The sequence below is a fragment of the Rhinolophus sinicus genome, chromosome 4 (assembly GCF_057876585.1).
Source record: "Rhinolophus sinicus isolate RSI-liver-muscle chromosome 4, RSI-T2T, whole genome shotgun sequence".
In the NCBI taxonomy this organism is placed as follows: Eukaryota; Metazoa; Chordata; class Mammalia; order Chiroptera; family Rhinolophidae; genus Rhinolophus; species Rhinolophus sinicus.
In genome coordinates this window covers 336,624-355,809 of record NC_142504.1, presented here as the reverse complement: position 1 = coordinate 355,809, position 19,186 = coordinate 336,624, and the positions used below count along the sequence as shown (strand labels likewise).

Sequence of the window (19,186 nt, the reverse complement as noted above, 5' to 3'; positions counted from 1 at the left end):
AAATAATGTCCCTGGTTTCACTCAGGCAAAACCCAGAAACCTGAGTAACACCTGTGAAGAATTTCTTGGGCGTGTCTTTCCCTACTAGTGCTTGTGTCCCTGCAGTGAGGTCACCAGCTACACTGCCCTAGGGCTCTCAGGGCGCCTTTGGCGAAGTCAGCGGCAGGCGGACCCCTGCGGGGACGTGAGACAGCTCTAGCTCTGCCCGTGTTTAGAATGCTGCTGTCACCCAGCAGTGGTCCTGCGCCATCCTGGTGCCTCCCATCGTGGCTTAGTGAGCGTCTGAGCTGGCATCACAGGTGTCACTTCCTTTGAGACAAGACACACAATCCTGGAGCGCAGCAGGATCGGTGTTGATTTACTTAACATGCAGTTTCTGCGTTTTTCTTTTTCCCCTTCTTCCGCCTCCCCACTCCCCACTCCAGTTCAAGCTGTTGCTTATCAGTCTAGTTGTGTAGGACACAGCTCCCTGGCCCATGCTAGTATTATGAGCCTTGCGCTCCCCCCTGCTGAGGAAGTTGGTCACCGGTCATCGGTTGGCTGCTCACAGCAGCTCACGCCAGCTGCCGGTTACGCTGCCTGCTGGCTACTCACGCTGGCCACTCCTTGCAGCACACGGTAGCCCATGGCAGCACACAGCAGCCCACAGCAGCTTATGCCAAGCTCCGGCTGCCCATGGCAGCCTAGCTCCAGGGAGAGCCGTTTTTCACAATCTTAGCTGTAGAGGGTGCAGCTCACTGGGCCACGTGGGAATAGAACCGGTGACCTCGCATTAGGAGCACAGTGCTCCAACCACCTGAGCCACTGAGCCGGCCCTCTAATTTTTTTCTAGTATGAAAACTGGTAAGAAAACCCGCACTGCAGAGGTAACATGTAAAGACCTGCATAAACAAGTGCAGAGTTATGATGGTCTCTAACAATTATCCCATACAATAAAAATTTAAACCCGTTACTGATGTAATAACTCCATTTCCTTAAAAAATTTGCCAATATTTTGTAAAGAGAAAGGAACATCAACAAGGAAATCAGTGACTGTGTCACCTCTGGGAAGTTCCTGGTGACTGTGAGGAAACCCACCACTGGGCTGGGGCAGAAGCACAGGAGCAGATTGGAGGGTTGGGGTGTGGTTGGAGAATAGGGTACTTTGCACATCTGGGGTGCGTAGCTGGTCACTCCAGCCAGTTAATCTGGGCGTGGTTCTGCTAGATCCTGTAGGTTTCAAGCGAAAGTAGACACACAGATGTTAATATGAAATCTCCCGATTCTTAAATGTGGCCCCTGGCTGCCCTGCCCTCTTCCCTCCCGAGCATCTCACATGTCTGCCTGTGTCCGTGCCTGGCTGGTGTGCTATCGTGTGTCCTGCTCTGAAGGAGGCCGCCCCACCCGTTCTGGTACCCCATCCCCACTGCTGACCTGATGCGCGTTACGCACTTCACACCTTTCTTTCCCTCCACAGTGGAGAGGAGCCGCCTGCAGGACATGCTGTCGCTTCTGGGCCTGGACACATACCAGGTCCAGAAGCTCAGCCTTCAGGATGCCCTGCAGATCAGCAGTGACAGCGTGAGGAACTGGGCCCCTCAGGCACCGAGGGACTTGCCCTGGACCTTCCTCAGGAAGCTGCAGGCTCTCAATGCTGAGGCCAGGAACAGCACCACCGTGGTGCCGGACACGCCTCCAGACGCCCGGCCTGTGGAGAAGGAGAGCCAGGTGGAGGAGATTGTGTACTGGGACACGGCCGACGACGTCTCGGCCGACATCTACTCCTTCTCGGAGCTGCCGACCCCCGACACGCCCGTGAACCCCTTGGACCTTCTGTGCGCCCTGCTGCTCTCCTCTGACAGTTTCCTGCAACAGGAAATCGTGCTGAAAATGTCCCTCTGCCAGTTCGCACTCCCTCTCATTCTGCCTGACTCAGAAAACCATGGCCATACCTTCCTGCTCTGGGCCCTGAGGGGTGTCATGCGGACGTGGTGGGCCCAGACCCCGAGGGGTGTGGGTGGCCTCCGGGAGGACAGCGTGGTCCTGCCCCGGGCGCCCACCTTTGCCTTCGTGCGAATGGAGGTTAGCAGCAACTCTAAGTCCCAGCTGCTCAACGCTCTGCTGAGCCCCGGCCACAGGCAGCGTGACTGCTTCTGGCACCGCGACCTGAGTGTGGGCACCAGCCCTCGGGAGATCGCGGACGGGCTGGTGGAGATCTCCTGGTTCCTGCCCAGCGGCCGGGAGGACCTGGACCTTTTCCCCGAGCCCGTGGCCTTTCTGAACCTCCGGGGTGACATCGGGTCTCACTGGCTGCAGTTCAAACTGCTGACAGAAGTGTCTTCGGCTGTGTTCATCCTGACTGACAACATCAGCAGGAAGGAGTACAAACTGCTGTCTTCCATGAAGGGGTCAGCCACCAAGTGCTACTTCATCCTGAGCCCCTGCCGCGGGAAGCGGAACACGAACCTGCGGCTCCTGGGCCGGCTGCTGCCCGTGCTGCGGGTGGACCACTCGCACGTGCTCGTGAAGGTCAGCAGCACGGACAGTGCTCGCTTCGTGCACAGGCTCCGCTCCATCGTGGCGCATGTGGCACGGTCGCCCTGCAGGAGGCTGTCACTGGAGGACATGGCTCACGCGGCCCGCAAGCTGGGGCTGAGGGTCGACGAGGACAGTGAGGAGTGCCAGCGGGCCAAGGGCCGGATGGAGCGGGTCACGGGGGCCACCAGGGGTGCGCTGCGGCTGCAGGGGGACCCTGGGGGTACAGCGGCCCAGGTGGACAGGGAGCTCCGTCAGGCTCCGTGGGCCGGGGGCCCCGCTGGGGGGCTGCAGGACTTCATTACCGGCCTCGGCAGCCCCTCCCCGGGCGAGAAGCAGTACTTCCTGCGTTGGATGGAGTGGGGACTGGCCTGGGCAGCCCACCTGAGGCCCAGGCATCCCCCGGAACTGGCTGCTGCCCTGAGAGCAAAGCCAGGTGCGGCAGCAGACGCCAGTGAGCCGTCCAGGCCAGAGCCTCTGGGGCTGGAGCACTTCCTGCGGGAGATGGGGCAGCTGTACGAGGCCGAGAGCTGCCTCGTGGAGGCCGGGAAGCTGCCCGCAGGCCAGAGGCGCTTCGCCCACTTCCCGGGCCTGGCTTTGGAGCTGCTGCTGACGGGGCTGCCCCTGGAGCTGGTGGACGGGACCACCCTGAGTGCCCCGCTGCGCTGGGTCACGGGGCTGCTGAAGGAGCTTCACGCCCATCTGGGGAGACGGTCGCGACTGGTGGTGCTGTCAGCGCTGGGCGTGCCGGGCACAGGCAAGTCCACTCTGCTCAACACCATGTTCGGGCTGCGCTTTGCCACCGGGAGGGCTCGTGGTCCTCGGGGGGCCTTCATGCAGCTGGTCACTGTGGCCGAGAGCTTCAGCCAGGACCTGGGCTGTGACCACATCCTGGTGATCGACTCTGGGGGCTTGATCGCCGGGGCCCTGGCCACGGCGGGGGGGCGCTTCGAACTGGAGGTCTCCCTGGCCACTTTGATTATGGGGCTGAGCAATGTCACCGTGGTCACTCTGGCTGACACCAGGGACATCCCGCCGGCTGTTCTGCAAGCGTTTCTGAGGCTGGAAAAAGCAGGCCACATGCCCAGCTACCAGTTTGTGCACCAGAACCTTCATGATGTGCCTGTCCCCGGTCCCAAGCCCAGAGACAGGTGGTGGCTCCTAGAGCAGCCGGGTGACGTGAGCAGGGCCACAGTACAGGCGGACAAGCAGGCCGACGGCCTCCGGACGCTGGCCGAGCTGGCCTTCTGTGACCCAGAGAAGCTGCACGTCTGGCATATCCCCAGCCTGTGGCACGGAGTGCCGCCCATGGCCGCTGTGAGCCTGGGGTACAGTGAAGCCGTCTTCGAGTTGAAGAGGTGCCTGCTGGAAAACATCCGGAACGGCCTGTCCAACCCCAACAGGAGTGTCCAGCAGCTCATTGAGCTGGTCAGACGGCTGTGAGTACAGCTGCCCTGAGGGGCGTGTCACGTCCCACGGCGTCCGGGGTCTCCTGAACAGTGTTTCGGAAGGCAGTAGCCTCCAGAGCGCTGCCAGAGGCCCTGGGGTGGGCCATGAGCTATGTCTCCAAGCTGCAGTGGAGGACCTTGGGGTGTGGCTTTCCCACAGCGGCTCTTTCATTGCCCCTGGAGTGCATAGCTGTGGTCCGTCACTGCAGCCGGAGCACTCAGCTGCCCAGGAGAGGGGTTAGGAAGGCATCCCAGAAAGCAGAGCTAGGTGACTCCCCCCCGGCAGGTCTGTTTACTGACTGACTGCAGCGGCCCCGACCCCACTGGAGGCTGGCTCTGTCTCCCCACAGCACTGACTTCCTCTGGTCCTTGCCCGGGGCTCTGAGCCCCTCCAGGGCAGGGCTGGGCTGCCCAGCACTGTTGGCGCTTAATAAAAGTTTGTGAAATGAATGAATACACGAATGAGTCATAGGCAAGTTCCTCAGCCAGGATCAGTGTCTGTCTGAGGGAGGGGTGCACGATGCTGTCCCCTCTCTAAGGTGCCCAGGTTCGAGCTGCTCCTGGGACACTGAAATCACTGTCCTTGCATTGACTCCAAGTGTCTCCATCATCATCCCATTTTGCAGCTGAGGAAACGGCCTAGAGCCATGAAGCCACACGTCCTAGCCACCCTCCTGCATGGTGCCCTTGGCCCTGAGCAGTCATTGTCCCCAAACTCCTACAGCAACCAGGCTCACCCCAGCCCGCCCCTTGGTGTCAGCCCTTCATTTCACTTCCATGCCTCTGGGGCCAGGCTTCCTCCCACTTGCCGCCATCTGGGCCAGAACTTGGGGCCCTCCCCTGTCAGTTCTCCAGCTGAAATCCTTGCCTGTGTTGGCCCTTCCTGAGGGCCAGGGTCACCTCACGGAGCCCTGGAAGCCAGTCCCAGCTGTGCCACTAGCTCTGAGAATGTCAATCTTATGGTTGAGGAAAACTAGGCCGTGAGGTGGTGTCCCTTGCACTCCTGCTGATTCGGTAGGTGAGTGACCTGCATCCTGCATCGGACCCATCCTTGAATGCAGGCTCCTGGGCCCTTTTTTGGAGTCTCTGTGGTGTCCAGAGAGTTGCCCATGATCTGTGAGCCTCCAGATGTTGCGACAGGTGGGAAGCTGTACTGGGACTAGGGAAAGCTGAGCTTCTGCTAATAAATGTAGGAAAACCTTTTCTCTTCTGAAACGTCAAAGAATCTCCAATCCTCAGGCACTCTAAACTCATCTCTTCCTGGGTCATTAACACAAATTTTATCATGTTGGTTCACCTGGAAGTACCCAAAGCTCTCATTAGTTTCCCCCAACGCCATGGAAGTCCCCCAGGTGCTTTTTCAGCATGAATCCCCCCAGTGCCCCAAGTTCAGGCTCTGGAAACCACTCTTAGAATTGTTGACTATCAATCAGTCTCTTCAAAACTGCTTCTAGCTATTCCTCAACTGGAGAATAGGGAGGCCAGTCCTACTGGTTCCTGCTGACCAAGGGTTCTTTACCTGTGTCCTGTCCATTGTCCAAAGTTAAGGTTTAATCACTGAGTTCCTGAAACTTAGACAATTGTGATTTTTTTGTTTTTTTTTGGGGGGAAGAGTTCATAGCTTCCAACATATTTTCCAAAGGATTCATGATCCAAAAAAATAACTGCTTAGCAATCAGGAAAATATTCCATCGATCCATAGGACCTAAGATACTATGAAATTACATCTAGCATTTGCCCAAAGTATTTAAAGTTTTGCAAACAGACCTGTCTAAAGACTAAGCAGGATTTTGCCCTGGGAGGCCTGGAGCAGGACCGCCATGGAGGACTCGCCGTCCAGCAGCCGTGAGCGACCCTGAACATGCCTGTCCGGGGTGGGTTGGGGGGTGGGGAAGGGGGTGACCATCGTTTCTCAGGGGCAGGCATGGAAGGGGGTTGCCCTAGAGCCTGGATGATTTTTCCAGAAAGGGCCAATTAGGCCAGTCCTCACTGTCAGGGGTTGATGTTTCAGTTCCATGACCAGCGCAAGGGGCTGTCGGCAGACCCTGAATTCGGTGCCATTCTGATTCCAATTCCCACAATACACAGATCTTGCCAATTGGCCCCAAAGCTCAAAATGTAAGTAAGCATCAGCCTGCCCTACCTGTTCCCGGGTTCACAGCCGGAGGCTCCCCACATCAGACCTGAAGACATCTTCAGTGTCTGAGAGGCCCTAGAACTTGCCATGGGGCTGGCTACTGGGCAGTGATATCCTTAGAGCCGAGCATAGTGACGTGACAGCCACTCAGGTGGAAGGGCGGCCAGGCCTGCTCACAGGGACGTGGTGATGAAGTGAGAGTGGGAAGCACGTCAGTGACCATGCAGTAAATGAGGCTGGGGGTCTAAGATGAGGGCCAGAGTGCCTGCCCCTCTCCTGGAGACTGGACGTAGCTCACAGGATGCCGGCGCCTGGTCGGGCTCTGAACCTCAGCCCTGCTTCCTGCCAGTTTCATGGCCTTGGAGCCGTCTCAGCTTCTCCGAGCCTTAGTCCCCTCCTAGCACCTACTCTGTGGGAATTGCACAAAGACCAGTTTGGGAGGAGCTCGTTTGGGTACCAACAAACTGAGTCGATCCCACTGTGCACACCCATACAGCTCGTGTGAAGGAAGCCTCCTGCCTTCTAAGTCAGCCTCGAACATCTGAACATGCCAGACTCATCTTGTAAGCAGCCAAACACTGGTATCTTAGAATTAATCTGCAGCCATTTCCTTTTCTCAACAGTACATAAAGCAATGTCTTGTCATGGATGTTGTTAGTTTTACTGACACAGAACCGAGCAGGACTACTGTTAGAAATCTGTAACAATGTAAACGGGCTATGGTAGCTCTCCCAGGCTTCTCAGGTGTCTGTTAGCCAAGTAAAGAAAAGTCCTTTCTCTTTGTTTGGGTCAGTAATCAAAAACATGATTTTGGCTATAAAACTATCTTGAGTTCCCAAGACTTCCAATAAAACAAATTCAGAGTCTAGCCTCACAAGCACCAATGAGTCAGGACCGCAGAAGAGGGAGCCGAGGGGTTCTTGATCTGGTTGTGGCAGCTTTCAGTCCCTCACCCCACAGCACCCCCACTCGGGACTCATGGCCTCATTCATGGTGTCGGCTGCCTGGGTCTCCCAACTGTCCTGGGCCCTGGCTAGCCCTAGTGGGCACTCCTTCCTTAGCACAGCTTGTGATGGCAGCCCCACCTCTAATCCCACCCGTTATGGTCTTTATCTTACCTCTTTGGTCTGCTTTTCTGCCCACCCCATCCGAGCTCCCTGTGAAGACAGAGTGTCAGATCTAGCATGCCGTCTAAGGCCAGTACCCTCCGAGTGACAGATACTGTCACCTTCCAGCACTGGTGATAGAGAGGGGTGTAGGGGATGTCCAACAGCCCTCTCCCCAAAGGGGTCTCTACAAATCAGGGTCTGGGAGTCTCCCACTTAAATGTGGAGTCTAGGACACCAGTTCTCAAGCCTGGCTGCAAACCTGGATCCCCTAAAAAGCGCTGAGAAAGCGGGTGTCCCCCAGTCCTGTGATGGCAGGGTGGGGTCAGTGCATGCTGACATCCAGCCAGGGAGAGAGCCTGTGCTCTCAGAGCATGAAAGCGACTGACTCCTCCTGGTTATCTTGAGGAAAGCGAAAGGGCTCCTGTCTGAAAAAAAACAAACCAAAAACAAAAAACAAAAAAACACACAGCTGGACATCCTGTCTCTCCAGGATTCTGTCTGGACTCTCCCCACCCTTCCCCAGCAATCTTCCCAGAGGTCATTTGTTCCTACATGTGGCTGCTCCTTATCCAGGAAGTGGTCTGTGCTCAGCCACAGAAACCGGGGCCATTCCCCCATTCTCCAAGGTTCTGGAGGCCCCCTCAATGGAGCACATGTTCTGGAACGAGGAGACTCGCTCCATTTGCTAGTTCTAACCTCGAGTGAGTCTTGGACCTCATCTTCTGATCTGCAAAACCTGGACAATATTGCCTCTTAAGAATTGACAGGAAGTAAAGTGCATCAAAACACAAAATGGAAATTACAGAAAAATAAAACACCCCATTAAATTTTCCCATTGGCAATTGAAAACAATAACAATTCACAGTATTGTATGTATTAAAATGTCATTTTTAAGTTATTTTAATCATGCAAACACTCACAGGACCACCATTAAGGAACCAGCTACAACCCTGTTTACTACAAGGTCCAGTATAAACAAAGAGAACAGAAAGGTAGGTAACAGGATACTTGAACCATGAAGGACGGAGGTCAGTTTGGAATTCCAGGGAGACATGTCAGGCACAAGGAAGAGTGGCCTGAGTACAGGAAACCACTAGTTTAACTGTGGTGCTGCCTCCTTCTCCAGGGCCCACCTTGAACCCAGCACAGCAGTCCTTGCTCAGTGGCCAGCAGAAGTCGGTGCCGCTGTCACCTGTGCTGGAAAACCAGCCTCCTTTCTCTTGTTATGGTGGTGTCCATGTGAGTTCTCATGGTCCCTCAACAGCTGGTTCATCTCCCCAAGAGGAGGTAGATATCAGGGGCTGCATTCTTTAATAAAATAAAATAAAATAACTGCTCACTCTCTCCTGCATTTTTACAGTGTAATTTTCACAAGAACCATTACTTTCTCCATTTTATACTGAGGGAAACAGGCTCCGGAAGGTCAAGTCACTTGCGTAAATTGCACATCCAGGAAGCAGTAATTCAGATCCCGTGTTCCTCACCACTTTGGAGCAGGCTTTTAAAACATCAAATTGTGAAATCATCATACTTTATGGAAAAAAATACTATCAGTTTAAAAGGTCCTCCATGAAAAGGTGAAAATCCTTACACTTGGAAAGTGTTGTCATTTGACAATACTTGTTCTGTCCCCTTATCCAACATGCAGAGCAGTTGGCGGCCACAGGGAAAATTAGAAATAAAACATTCCTAGTTCCGTGGATATGAAAGACACTGTCCTTTTATTAATGTTTCTTTATTGTTTTTTGGGGGACGTAGCTTCAGGTAGGCAAAGGAATCTTGATCATGGAAAATGCACTGGACTGAAGTCAAGAAACGGGTGTCATGGTCCCGCTGTGTCCCTCCCCTCTGTGATCTTAGGCAACTTACCCTCCACTTTTGGTCTCCATTTATTTTCCACAGACATGAGAATCTATGTGGTTCCCTCCCACGGGAAGCACAGCAGCATGCAAGCAGCATCACGTTGAATGATGTCGGTAAAAAATGGCTAAATACTGGTGACTTCACCTGACAACCTAACATATCAATGACTACTATTTATCCTAACAGCTCTATGGGGTAGTACAATCAACAGACCCGTTTATGGATAATGGACTGAAGCGCAACTGTGCAAAGACTGTTACACCTGGGCCACCTCCAGAGCTTATGGGCTTTTTCCATTACAAGATATCCAGTGTTGGTGCTCTTCCCGGTGACATTAATAATTGCTGGATACCGATTACAGTGGTCATGTTCTGGCTTGAGCATTCCAGGCCCTGTGATGGGCCCATGGTTTCCCGCAGGGTCCCGCCTTTTCTCCTTTACTTAAAATGTTCCTCCCCCAGGCCAGACACTAGGGTGCGGTCACACGAGAAACCCTACCCTCTGTATAACTCATCCTGGAGAACTGGGAGAAGTCTTTTCCAGAACATGTTTCTTCTTCGTCCTGCAGACGAGGCCTGTCTGTAAGTCAAGGTATCCGAGGCCTGACACCAAGCCCGCCGCTCCGCAGCAGCAGGGCAGGGGTCTGACCTCGCAGGGGTCCCGACCCCACTGAGGCGGGACGGCCCAACCAGAGGCCCGGCTCCGGACAGAGAGGCTCCGCCCCCAGCCAGAGGCTCCGCCCCCAGTCGGAGGCTCCGCCCCAGCCGGAGGCTGCGCCCCAAGCAGACGCTACTCACACACTTGCACCGGCTTCAATCGCTGGCTTCACTTAGGTTTCGTCCCCAGTCGCGGCTTCCCAGTGTTGACCTTTGCCCCCGCGGCGCGGCTTTACGTCCCGCGCGCGGCGCCCGGCCCAAGATGGCGGCGCCCATGTGCAGGCGGGGACTGGGACCACGGGTGAGTGGGCCACGCGGGGGGCCTGGCGTGTCGGCGTGGGGACCCTGGTTTCCGTCTCACGCCGCTTCCCCCACAGGTTCTGTCCTGGAGCCGACAGCTGCCGTGTACTTGGAGCGCCCTGCACACCTCCGCGGTCCGCGCCAAGGTGAGCGCGGTCGGGCTCAGAGGCGGGGTGGGGGGGGCGGAGGGGCGCGGGGCCGGGGCGCCTGGAGGGCGGGGGGGGGCGGAGGGGCGCGGGGCCGGGGCGCCTGGAGGGCGGGGGGGGGCGGAGGGGCGCGGGGCCGGGGCGCCTGGAGGGTGGGGGGGGCGGAGGGGCGCGGGGCCGGGGCGCCTGGAGGGCGGGGGGGGAGGACGGAGGGGCGCGGGGCCGGGGCGCCTGGAGGGCGGGGGGGGGGGCGGAGGGGCGCGGGGCCGGGGCGCCTGGAGGGCGGGGGGGGGGCGCGCGGACTCACGGCTTCTCTCTGCTGCTAGAATCGCGCGGCCAGAGTCCGTGTGGGCAAGGGGGACAAGCCAGTGACCTACGAGGAGGCGCACGCGCCTCACCACATCGCCCACCGCAAGGGCTGGCTGTCGTTGCACACAGGTGAGGGGACGATAGCCATTCCGGTGGCAGGAGAGGACGACGACAGGCTAGAGAGTGGGCGATGCGACCCCAGGCCCCGCCCGGGGCGGTCTCAAGTGCGGCTGTCAACACAGACGCGAAATGAACACGTGTCAGAGGTTTTATTCTGCTCAGTAAATCAACGCGAGAGTGAGAAACCAGTCAAACACACCCAAAGAATTAAAACCGCAGAGACATGTAGGTCAGGGATGCTGAAATGTATTTAACAGGGATACAGAACTGGCCTTTTGGGGAGCAAGGACTCGATAGAACCAACACAGAAATTACTTGCATGACTACAGACAAGAATTGTTTTGTATTGCTGTCGGTCATCTGTGATTTACAAAGATGCAAAATAGTTCAGAGGCAGTGAGAGGAGTGAACCCCATGGACTGCACCGCGACGTGGGGACAGTGCTCTGAATATTGCTGCTTTCCACTAAAGCACACGTTTTTATTTACAACTGAGCAGCCATTATTCACAGATCCCGCAAGTGGTAATTAGCCGACTCTTGGTGCTGTCTCATTCTTGGATGTGGGCAGCAACCCCACGTCAACCTTCCCAGCCATGGTTGAACAGGGCTCTGCCTTCTTGCTTCAGCTTTCACACAATACACATGTGCTTTTTGAGCTCTATAATGACATCTTTTCGCAATTTTGTGCATTTTGTTGGTGACTCTACTACTTCACGTAGCTGGTCATGCTGAAGTGCTGTGTAGTGTCTGAAGCACAAGAAGGCAGTACCTCACGCACAAAATGTGCCTGTCACTTAAGCTTCCTTGAGGCACGAGTTGCAGTGAGGTTGGGAGAGAGTTCAGTGTGAATCAGCACATGCAATAAGCAAAGTGTCTTTAAATAGAAATCTAAAACATGGTTCTGCATTGACCTCTTGACAAAAATATTGCGACCAAAGGCTTTCAGAGCCTAACCCTGCATTTCCCCAGGAGCAGGTGTTCAGTATTTGCTAATTTATTGTTCACGGTGACTTTTTAGAGCATAACTAACTGCTAGTTAACAAGCATTAACTGTATTTTGTTCAGTATGAGGGCTCTGGACCTGGATGTTTGCAGTGCATACATATATCTAGAGCAGTTAGTTAGAGGTTCCTGTCCCCACCCTTTGCAGATTTTGGTTCTAAAGTCTGGAGGTGGGTGTGCAGGCTCAGCAAATATTTAAGAGGTGCAGGGGATCCAGGGTCCACTGAGAACCCACTGGCTGGTGACAGAGCTCGTGTCCCAAACCCCAGAAGGAGCTGGTGGCCTCATCCCTGGCCTGTGGGATGACCAGTGCTTCTATAAGGCAGTCAGAAGAGAGTGGGAAAGGAGTCGTCTGTACTTTGTCCTCGTTAAGACCTCATTCTTCCCTACGGTAAAGAAATGGTCATGATGGTACTGACTTCACAGGATTAGTTCAGGAGCATAACGAAACATTGCACTTTGAACTTTAAAGTGTTACTCCACTAAGAGAGGAAAGGAGAAGAGGTGGGGTTGGGGGTGGAATTGAGTGCCCTCTGGAACTTTGACTGACTCCCCCTTCTCAGGTAATCTGGATGGGGAGGACCACGCCGCAGAGCGAACGGTGGAGGATGTTTTTCTCCGCAAGTTCATGCTGGGCACCTTCCCAGGCTGCCTGGCTGACCAGCTTGTCCTGAAACGCCGGGCTAACCAGGTAGACATCTGTGCCCTGGTCCTGAGGCTGCTACCCGCACACAAGTTCTACTTCCTCGTGGGCTACAGCGAGACCCTGCTGTCCCACTTTTACAAGTGTCGCGTGCGTCTGCACCTCCAAACTGTGCCCTCAAAGGTCGTGTATAAGTACATCTAGGATAGTGGCCTTTTGGCCATGAATCTCTACCCTGCAAAGGACAAATGTGTGAGAAAGGGGTGAAGTAGAAATGGGGAGAACCCCCGGCCCCCAGAGTCCCAACACTTTGCTTTCAAAGCTGCTGTTGAATAAATGGACTTTCCATGTTGTCTGTTGTCCCGGTCTGTCTCTATACTTTAGGTGAAGGAACTAGGACAGGTTTTCTTTGGGGCGCTTCAGGGGTCCCAGGGAGGCTGCGAGTTAGGATTTACCCTCTTGGCAAGTGGTGGGTATGTAATAAAGTTGTCAACTGTGGTGGCATTGTTGCATCTTAGGTTCTCAGTACTTAACCATCTTGCATAACTAACATTTTGTGTCCTTGCACCAAATCTCCCCAGTTCCCTTTCCCCAGCCCCTGTCTACTGTGCTTCCATTTCAACTGGTTTTAATTTCACATAAAAGTGAGATCGAGCACTATTGGTCGTTCTGGATCTGGCTTGTCTCACTCAGCTAATATCCTCCAGGTCTGTCCACGTCCCAGATGGCAGGATGTTCTTTCTCATGGCTGAACAATGTTCCACCGCACATAGGTGCTGCATCTTTATATGTGTCCATCCTTCTAGGGACACCCAGATTGTCACCACATGTTGAGTACGTCAGAGTGCAGGTGTCTGAGGTACTGATTTCATTGCCCTCAGATAAATACCCGGAAGATGGATTGCTGGATCGGATGGTAGCTCTAGCGTTAATTTTATGAGGAGGGCATGAGGTTTCCTTTTCTCTGAAGTGAGCATGTTTTAAGTAAATCTTTTAATGAGAATTGCACACAAGTATATACATTGAAAACGTTTTCCACGTATCTGAAGTTGAAACTACAGTTTTGCTATCTCATTTAACTGAGGAATAGTCCTTGAATGCCTAGACCGTTTCCACATGGAGAAAATAATGAAACACTAATTACTGAACATAGATTTATCAACTTTTTTCTTTTGTTATAGAGGCACTAAGTATATTTGGGTGTATTAGTGATAAAAGTGAATTGGCATCTTAAGATGCGTAACCATAGAGCAGGGAGGACTATGGGTGGAGCTGGGCCCCTTTTTAACTCTTAGCCCTGACTTCCTGTTAAAACTTTGTGGTAACTTCTGGGGGAGAGGGATGCTAGTACAGTGGTACCTCATTTTTCGAACGTCTCCGTTGACAAACATTTCGGTTTATGAACGCTGTAAATTTTATGGATGTATGGTATCATTAGATAGTAAAATTCATGCTAAAATTGCAGTTTTAGGGGTTGATTTTAATAGTCTGGAATGGATTAATCCATTTTGCATTACTTTCTATGGGGAAACCGCACCTCGGTTTTCGACCGTTTCAGCACTTGAACGGTCTTCTGGAATGGATTATGTTTGAAAACTGAGGTACCACTGTAAATAGAATAGCCATCTAGGAATTGGGGCCTTTTTCTTCGCATGAGCAGTGGGCTGGAGTGACGGTCAGAGTGTGCATTTGCACACTCCTGAGGTGACCTCGTTTCTTTTTCTTTTCCTGAATAAACCGTTCTTTTCGTGGATTTTCTGGAGAGTTATTTTTGTCAGTCGACATTAGTAAACATGTCTTCTGCCGCATTTAAATTTTTCATGTGCTATGAGGAAATACACTTCTAGAAGTTAATAAATATGTTCACAATCTAAAGAATCCTGTAACACTGCACAATTGCTTACTTAGTTTTCACTGCTGATTAAGATGGACATTTGCATTGTTTATGCCTCTGCTATTATGAACAGTGCTGGTATGGATTCACGTATCAGCTTATTTTTAACATCTGTTTTCAATTGGGGGGGGTGTTATTTCTAGAAGTGGATTTGTTAAAACCAACTGGGAATTTTTTGCATGATGGAAGTTTCAAACTATTGTGCACAGAGATCACACCATTATACATTTTCACAAGCAATGTTTAAGAGTTCCAATTTCTCTGCATTGTTGCTGCCATTTGTTAGTTTTAGTTTTCTTGATTACAGCCATTCTGGTATATGTGAAGGGGTATCACATTGTGGTTTTCTAATTTTCATTCCCATCATGACTAATGATGTTTAACATCTTAGCGTGCTTGTTGACCACTTGAATGTCTACTCAGGAGAAGAGTCTATTCAAGTCCATTTTAAAATTTTAATTGTCTCGTTGATGAGTTTTAAACATTCTTTTATTGATTTAATTTTTTTTATTGGGGGAATTTTGGGGACTAGTTTGTTTCTCCAGAGCCCATCAGCTCCAAGTAGTTCTCCTTCAATCTAGTTGAGGGCGCAGCTCAGATCCAAGTCCAGTCGCCATTTTCAATCTTTAGTTGCAGGGGTGCAGCCCACCATCCCATGCGGGAATTGAACCGGCAACCTTGTCGTTAAGAGCTCGGGCTCTGAGTCATCCAGTCGCCCTTAAACATGCTTTAATATGGATAAAACTTATTAGAGATATAATTGGCAAGTATTTTCTTCCATTCTATGGGCTGTCTTTTCACTATCTGGACAATGTCTTTTCACTCAAGTTTTTAATTTTGAGGAATTCCAATTTATCTTTTTTTATGGTTGTTGCTTATATGTGGTATCGTATTTAAGAAACCATTGCTAAATCCAAGGTCCTGAAAATGGTCTGGAAAAGCTCTTCTGATGCCATGTGGTGTGTATTTTGGGAATAACACCTGAGTGGAGGGGACCAGGGACTGCTCTTCTCTGCTGCCATCTAGTGTGCATCATGGGAGTAACATAAAAGTGGAGGTCACCAGGAAATGCTCTCCAAAGGTTTCAGAGCCAATGAAATGTGTCGGACGCAGTGCCCCAGCTGCAGTCATCTCTGCCTTGGAAACTGCCCGCTGTAATGTGAAGACTTCAAGGTGAAACCCAGCACAGGGCTTGGCACACCTGAATTAACTGCCTTCTTGCCTCACTCTTACCTATGCTGCCTTATGCCACCCTCCACTCCTGGCTCCCTACCTTCCCCAGGGCCATTTCTGAATTAACAGTGTGCTTAGACAGCCTCTGTAAGTTGCCACATCTGGGGCTGTGGGTTGCAAACCAAAGATGTATTTTGCTTGTAAAAGTTGCTACCCAGGAGGACCAGAACAAAAGGAACCCAGGTCTGAGAGCTGAAATCTTGGGTATGGAAAGACCACAGGTAGGCCTTGTTGACTGGCAAAAATAAGTGTCCAGAAAGTCCACCAAAAGAGCGGCTTATTTGGAAAAAGAAAAGGAATAAAAACCACCACATACGTCCAATCCAGGGCTCGAACTGGCAGCCCACGTGAAGAATAGCCCCGGTTCCAAGATGGCTGTTCTATGTATTAGCATCCCTCCCCACGTAGTTACCACAAAGTACAACAGGAAGTCAGGGCTAGAGAGTTAACAAGGGGCCAGCTTCACCTATAGTTCTCCCAGATCAATGGTTAAGCATCTTAAGATGTTAGTTCACTTTATCAGCCTGCAGGAGTCAGACTACAGCCCCCAGGGACAGCTGGGTGAGAACGGTTAGTTAGTATGATTGCTTGGTAGACAGGGAGGTCCCTGGTGGAATAAACAAAAAAGCAGCCATATCCTGAAACTCCAGGTCCTGGAATGTCTCCTTCACGCCAGGACAGGGACATGAGATCGAGACTTGAGGTTAATAAATCATCTCAAATTCCTTCTGGCTGGACAAAGGAGCAGATCTGATAGATAGGAATGGGTTGGTTCATTAATCCCTTCAGGATGAGCAAACAGGACAAACCTGATAGATGAACTCAATTAGAAGGCCCAGCCCCCTTCCCCAAGCAGCCAAGGGAAGGTATAATAAAAGAGCTTTTGCCTCAGGCACTGGGCACCACATTCGGGACCGCTCCGGCTTGGGAGCTGTATCTTCCTTTACAGCTTGCTGCCTTTCCCTGGTCCATGTGTCCATTCTTGTGTCTCATGAGACACGATCCCGGCCACACCCAGAAACTGCCGGCAGATCCAACATCATTTACATCATTTGGTGACTCAGAAAAATATTCCCACTTCATGGGGAGGCAGGTTATGCTGGGATCCTGGGCTCTGGTCTGGGCGCTGGGGCTGAAGGGGCCTTGGGGACTCCACTCCAGGTGCAGCATTTGCAGGAGGAGCAGAACACCAGGCTCCTGGGGCAGCTTTGCTGGAACAGCCACTGCCCTGCACGGCTGTGGTAGCTGGACCTGTCCGGTGGGTTGGGGTAGAGTCCCTCAGCTTTGCCCTGGCTTGAGGTGTCTTGTCCAAGGCTGGAGCCACGTTCAGGTCCAGAAGTCTGACCTGGTGTGAAAACTCCAGTCCTGGGGGGTTTAAAGGCATATATGGAAGACTTCAGAAAACAGTTCAGAGTAAGCCACAGACTCCCCAAGAGATCAAAAACCCGTAGGCCACACATCAGTCAGCAACCGTGGGTTGGCAGTAGCTCTACACAACACACCCCACATCATCCATCTATTTGTCCGTGTCTGACTTCCTTCAGTCTGTCAACATCTGTCTGAGTAGGTTCAAGATATTTGTGAAACATATGCTCTTGTCATCACCCTGCAGTGACCCTTTCAAGCCCCTTTCAAGGGACCTTACTTCATCTCTAGCTCAGGATGTCTATGTACCCATGTTCCCTTTCTATCTCCCTTCCTCTCCTGCATGTGGGATCTGACTCGCTCCTGTGTGCGGGTTCCCATGTGTATGAAATCTGCTTATTCTGTCTTGCACATCCGTCTCATGTCTATTTGATTATTAGAGCAGCCAGAAGAAGCTTGAAGGTAGAGGAAAGTTTGTTTCCCTCCCACATAAGTAATCAGATATTTAATCCAAAGTGAGATTTGGGAGTGTAGCTACATCACCACATCAATAAATAAGATTCATGGGGCTGGCCCGGTGGCTCAGGAGTTTAGAGCTCCATGCTCTCAACCACAAGGTTGCCGGTTCAACTCCTCGAGTCCTGTAAGGGATGGTGGGCTCTGCCCCCTGCAACTAAGATTGAACACGGCACCTTGAGCTGAGCTGCCTCCCAGATGGCTCAGTTGGAGCGTGGGCTCTCAACCACAAGGTTGCTGGTTCTAGTCCCGCAAGGGATGGGCTGTGCCCCCTGCAACTAGAAATGGGAACTGGACCTGGAGATGAGCTGCGCCCTCCACAACTAAGATTGAAAGGACAACAACTTGACTTGGAAAAAAGTCCTGGAAGTACACACTGTTCCCCAATAAAGTCCTGTTCCCCTCCCCTAATAAAATCTTAAAAAAAAAAATAAGATTCAACAATTTAAACTATCTTATTCTCAGGACTGAGTGATTAGATCAATGAAATAAGTTTCAATCTACCAATTTTACTTCTGAGTGTGAAATTTTTATTCAAGTTTCAAAGGTGGGAATGAAGAGGAACAAAAGTTTTGCCCTTGGGTATGTTGACTTTTAGCTGGTCGTTAAGAAATAAGACTCAGAAAGAAACTTTGACCCTCCCCCTTTCCTGCCTAAGAGATTCAGATGGAGACCTGGTTTAGGGAGGGAACCTTAGCATAAACTCCTTAGCATAAAGCGGGAAGATGCCCAGTGGAGCCTGCTGACCACCCTTCCCCCATGTCCCATTACGTTCTGGATTGTCTAACAACAATTTACCTTCCATGAATTGCCTAAATTACCTGCAAAGCACCCAATCTGACCTCACTGTGGAATTTTTACGTGTATGTGAATTCCTGATGCACATATGTTAAAATTTGGTTTTATTTTATTAATCTGATTAGTACAGCTAGAAGTTAGGCAGAGAGAACAGTGCCTCAGGAGAGAGGGGAGGTAAGGAAGTGAGAAGTGAGGGGAAACAGAACAGAGGAGATGAGATCATTGCTAACAAAAGGTGCAGTTACAGCCAATTGTGATGGGTTATAACACTATTAGCACTGCTGGCAGGGAAACACCTCCACCCCTTGTGTCCCTTTGAAAATTCCTAGGAGGGAATCTTTCCTCCAGTGCGAAGGAGTTGTCAGCGAAGACATGCCCTGGGAACGCCCATAGATCACCTGTGACTTCACCCTTGAATATTTCGCGGCCTCTTTCAAATATAACCCTAAATTATCTTTGGGCACAGTTGCTCTCCTACTGGGCTTGTCCACTCCTGCATTTCGGGGATATATTTTCTTTCTTTTAATAAATTCTCAGCCTGCTTGCCTTTGTTCATGAGGCATTGTTCCTACATCCTGGAATGCCTTCCTGTGATGACTCAAGGACCCACTCTCTGATAACAAACTTACAAGGTGAGAGCAAAAGAATTTTTCAAGCCCCCACAGTATTGCAGAGCCTGGGAGGAGAATTACTGGCTGGATTACAGCGCCTGGAAACCGCTGCATTTGGGAGCTCATGGACATCTGCAGGCAGAGGTAAGCGGTGTTTTTTTCACCCTGTCATCTTTCCTCGTCTACTTATGTGGCGTTTGGGAGAATCTAGAAGTGCTGCGTGCCCTTTTCCTCTATTCTAATTGTAGCTTGGCAGGAAAAAATGTTTGTGAAGCTGGCTTCTTGGGAGCAGCGACTCAGGTTTTCTTTATTGATTCTTTCCTCTCATAAGTGGTCATTTGTTTCTGTGTCTGTCTTGTGCGTTTGTAATTAAAAGAAAATACCAAGGGGAGAGGGGGGTGGTAGATGAGGATAAAGGGGATCAAATATATGGTGATGGAAGGAGAACCGACTCTGGGTGGTGAACACACAGTGGGATTTACAAATGATGTAATACAGAATTGTACACCTGAAACCTATGT

At 51.7% G+C, this 19,186-nt stretch overlaps 2 protein-coding genes across 8 annotated transcripts in view; both read left to right on the top strand.

The window, feature by feature from the left end:
• URGCP (upregulator of cell proliferation) overlaps positions 1-4,420 on the top strand; it is a 29,125-nt gene extending 24,705 nt beyond the window's left edge. For all 6 annotated transcript variants that reach the window (XM_074312139.2, XM_074312136.2, XM_074312138.2 and 3 more), the window contains one exon: positions 1,457-4,420. In XM_074312139.2, the coding sequence (XP_074168240.2) occupies positions 1,457-3,957 (2,501 nt within the window). In that variant the 3' untranslated portion in view covers positions 3,958-4,420. The remainder of the gene's footprint in view (positions 1-1,456) is intronic.
• A 5,434-nt stretch (positions 4,421-9,854) lies between these two features.
• On the top strand, positions 9,855-12,600 carry MRPS24 (mitochondrial ribosomal protein S24). Of its 2 annotated transcripts, XM_074312142.2 has the most exons (5): positions 9,855-10,028; positions 10,105-10,173; positions 10,500-10,611; positions 11,875-11,996; positions 12,169-12,600. In XM_074312142.2, the coding sequence occupies exons 1-5, from the start codon at positions 9,990-9,992 to the stop codon at positions 12,277-12,279; spliced, it is 453 nt and encodes a 150-aa protein (XP_074168243.2). In that variant the 5' UTR covers positions 9,855-9,989; the 3' UTR covers positions 12,280-12,600. The 2 variants fall into 2 exon arrangements, with proteins under 2 accessions (XP_074168243.2, XP_019587244.3); XM_019731685.3 differs by lacking the exon at positions 11,875-11,996.
• Positions 12,601-19,186: the final 6,586 nt, after the last annotated feature.

What these genes read in the sequence shown, in the direction of transcription:
- MRPS24 (XM_019731685.3), top strand. Translation starts at nt 9,990, where the DNA reads ATGGCGGCGCCCATGTGCAGGCGGGGACTGGGACCACGG. An exon ending in GGCGGGGACTGGGACCACGG is followed by an intron (nt 10,029 to 10,104) that starts GTGAGTGGGCCA and finishes CTTCCCCCACAG; the next exon opens with GTTCTGTCCTGGAGCCGACA. An exon ending in CTGGCTGTCGTTGCACACAG is followed by an intron (nt 10,612 to 12,168) that starts GTGAGGGGACGA and finishes CCCCCTTCTCAG; the next exon opens with GTAATCTGGATGGGGAGGAC.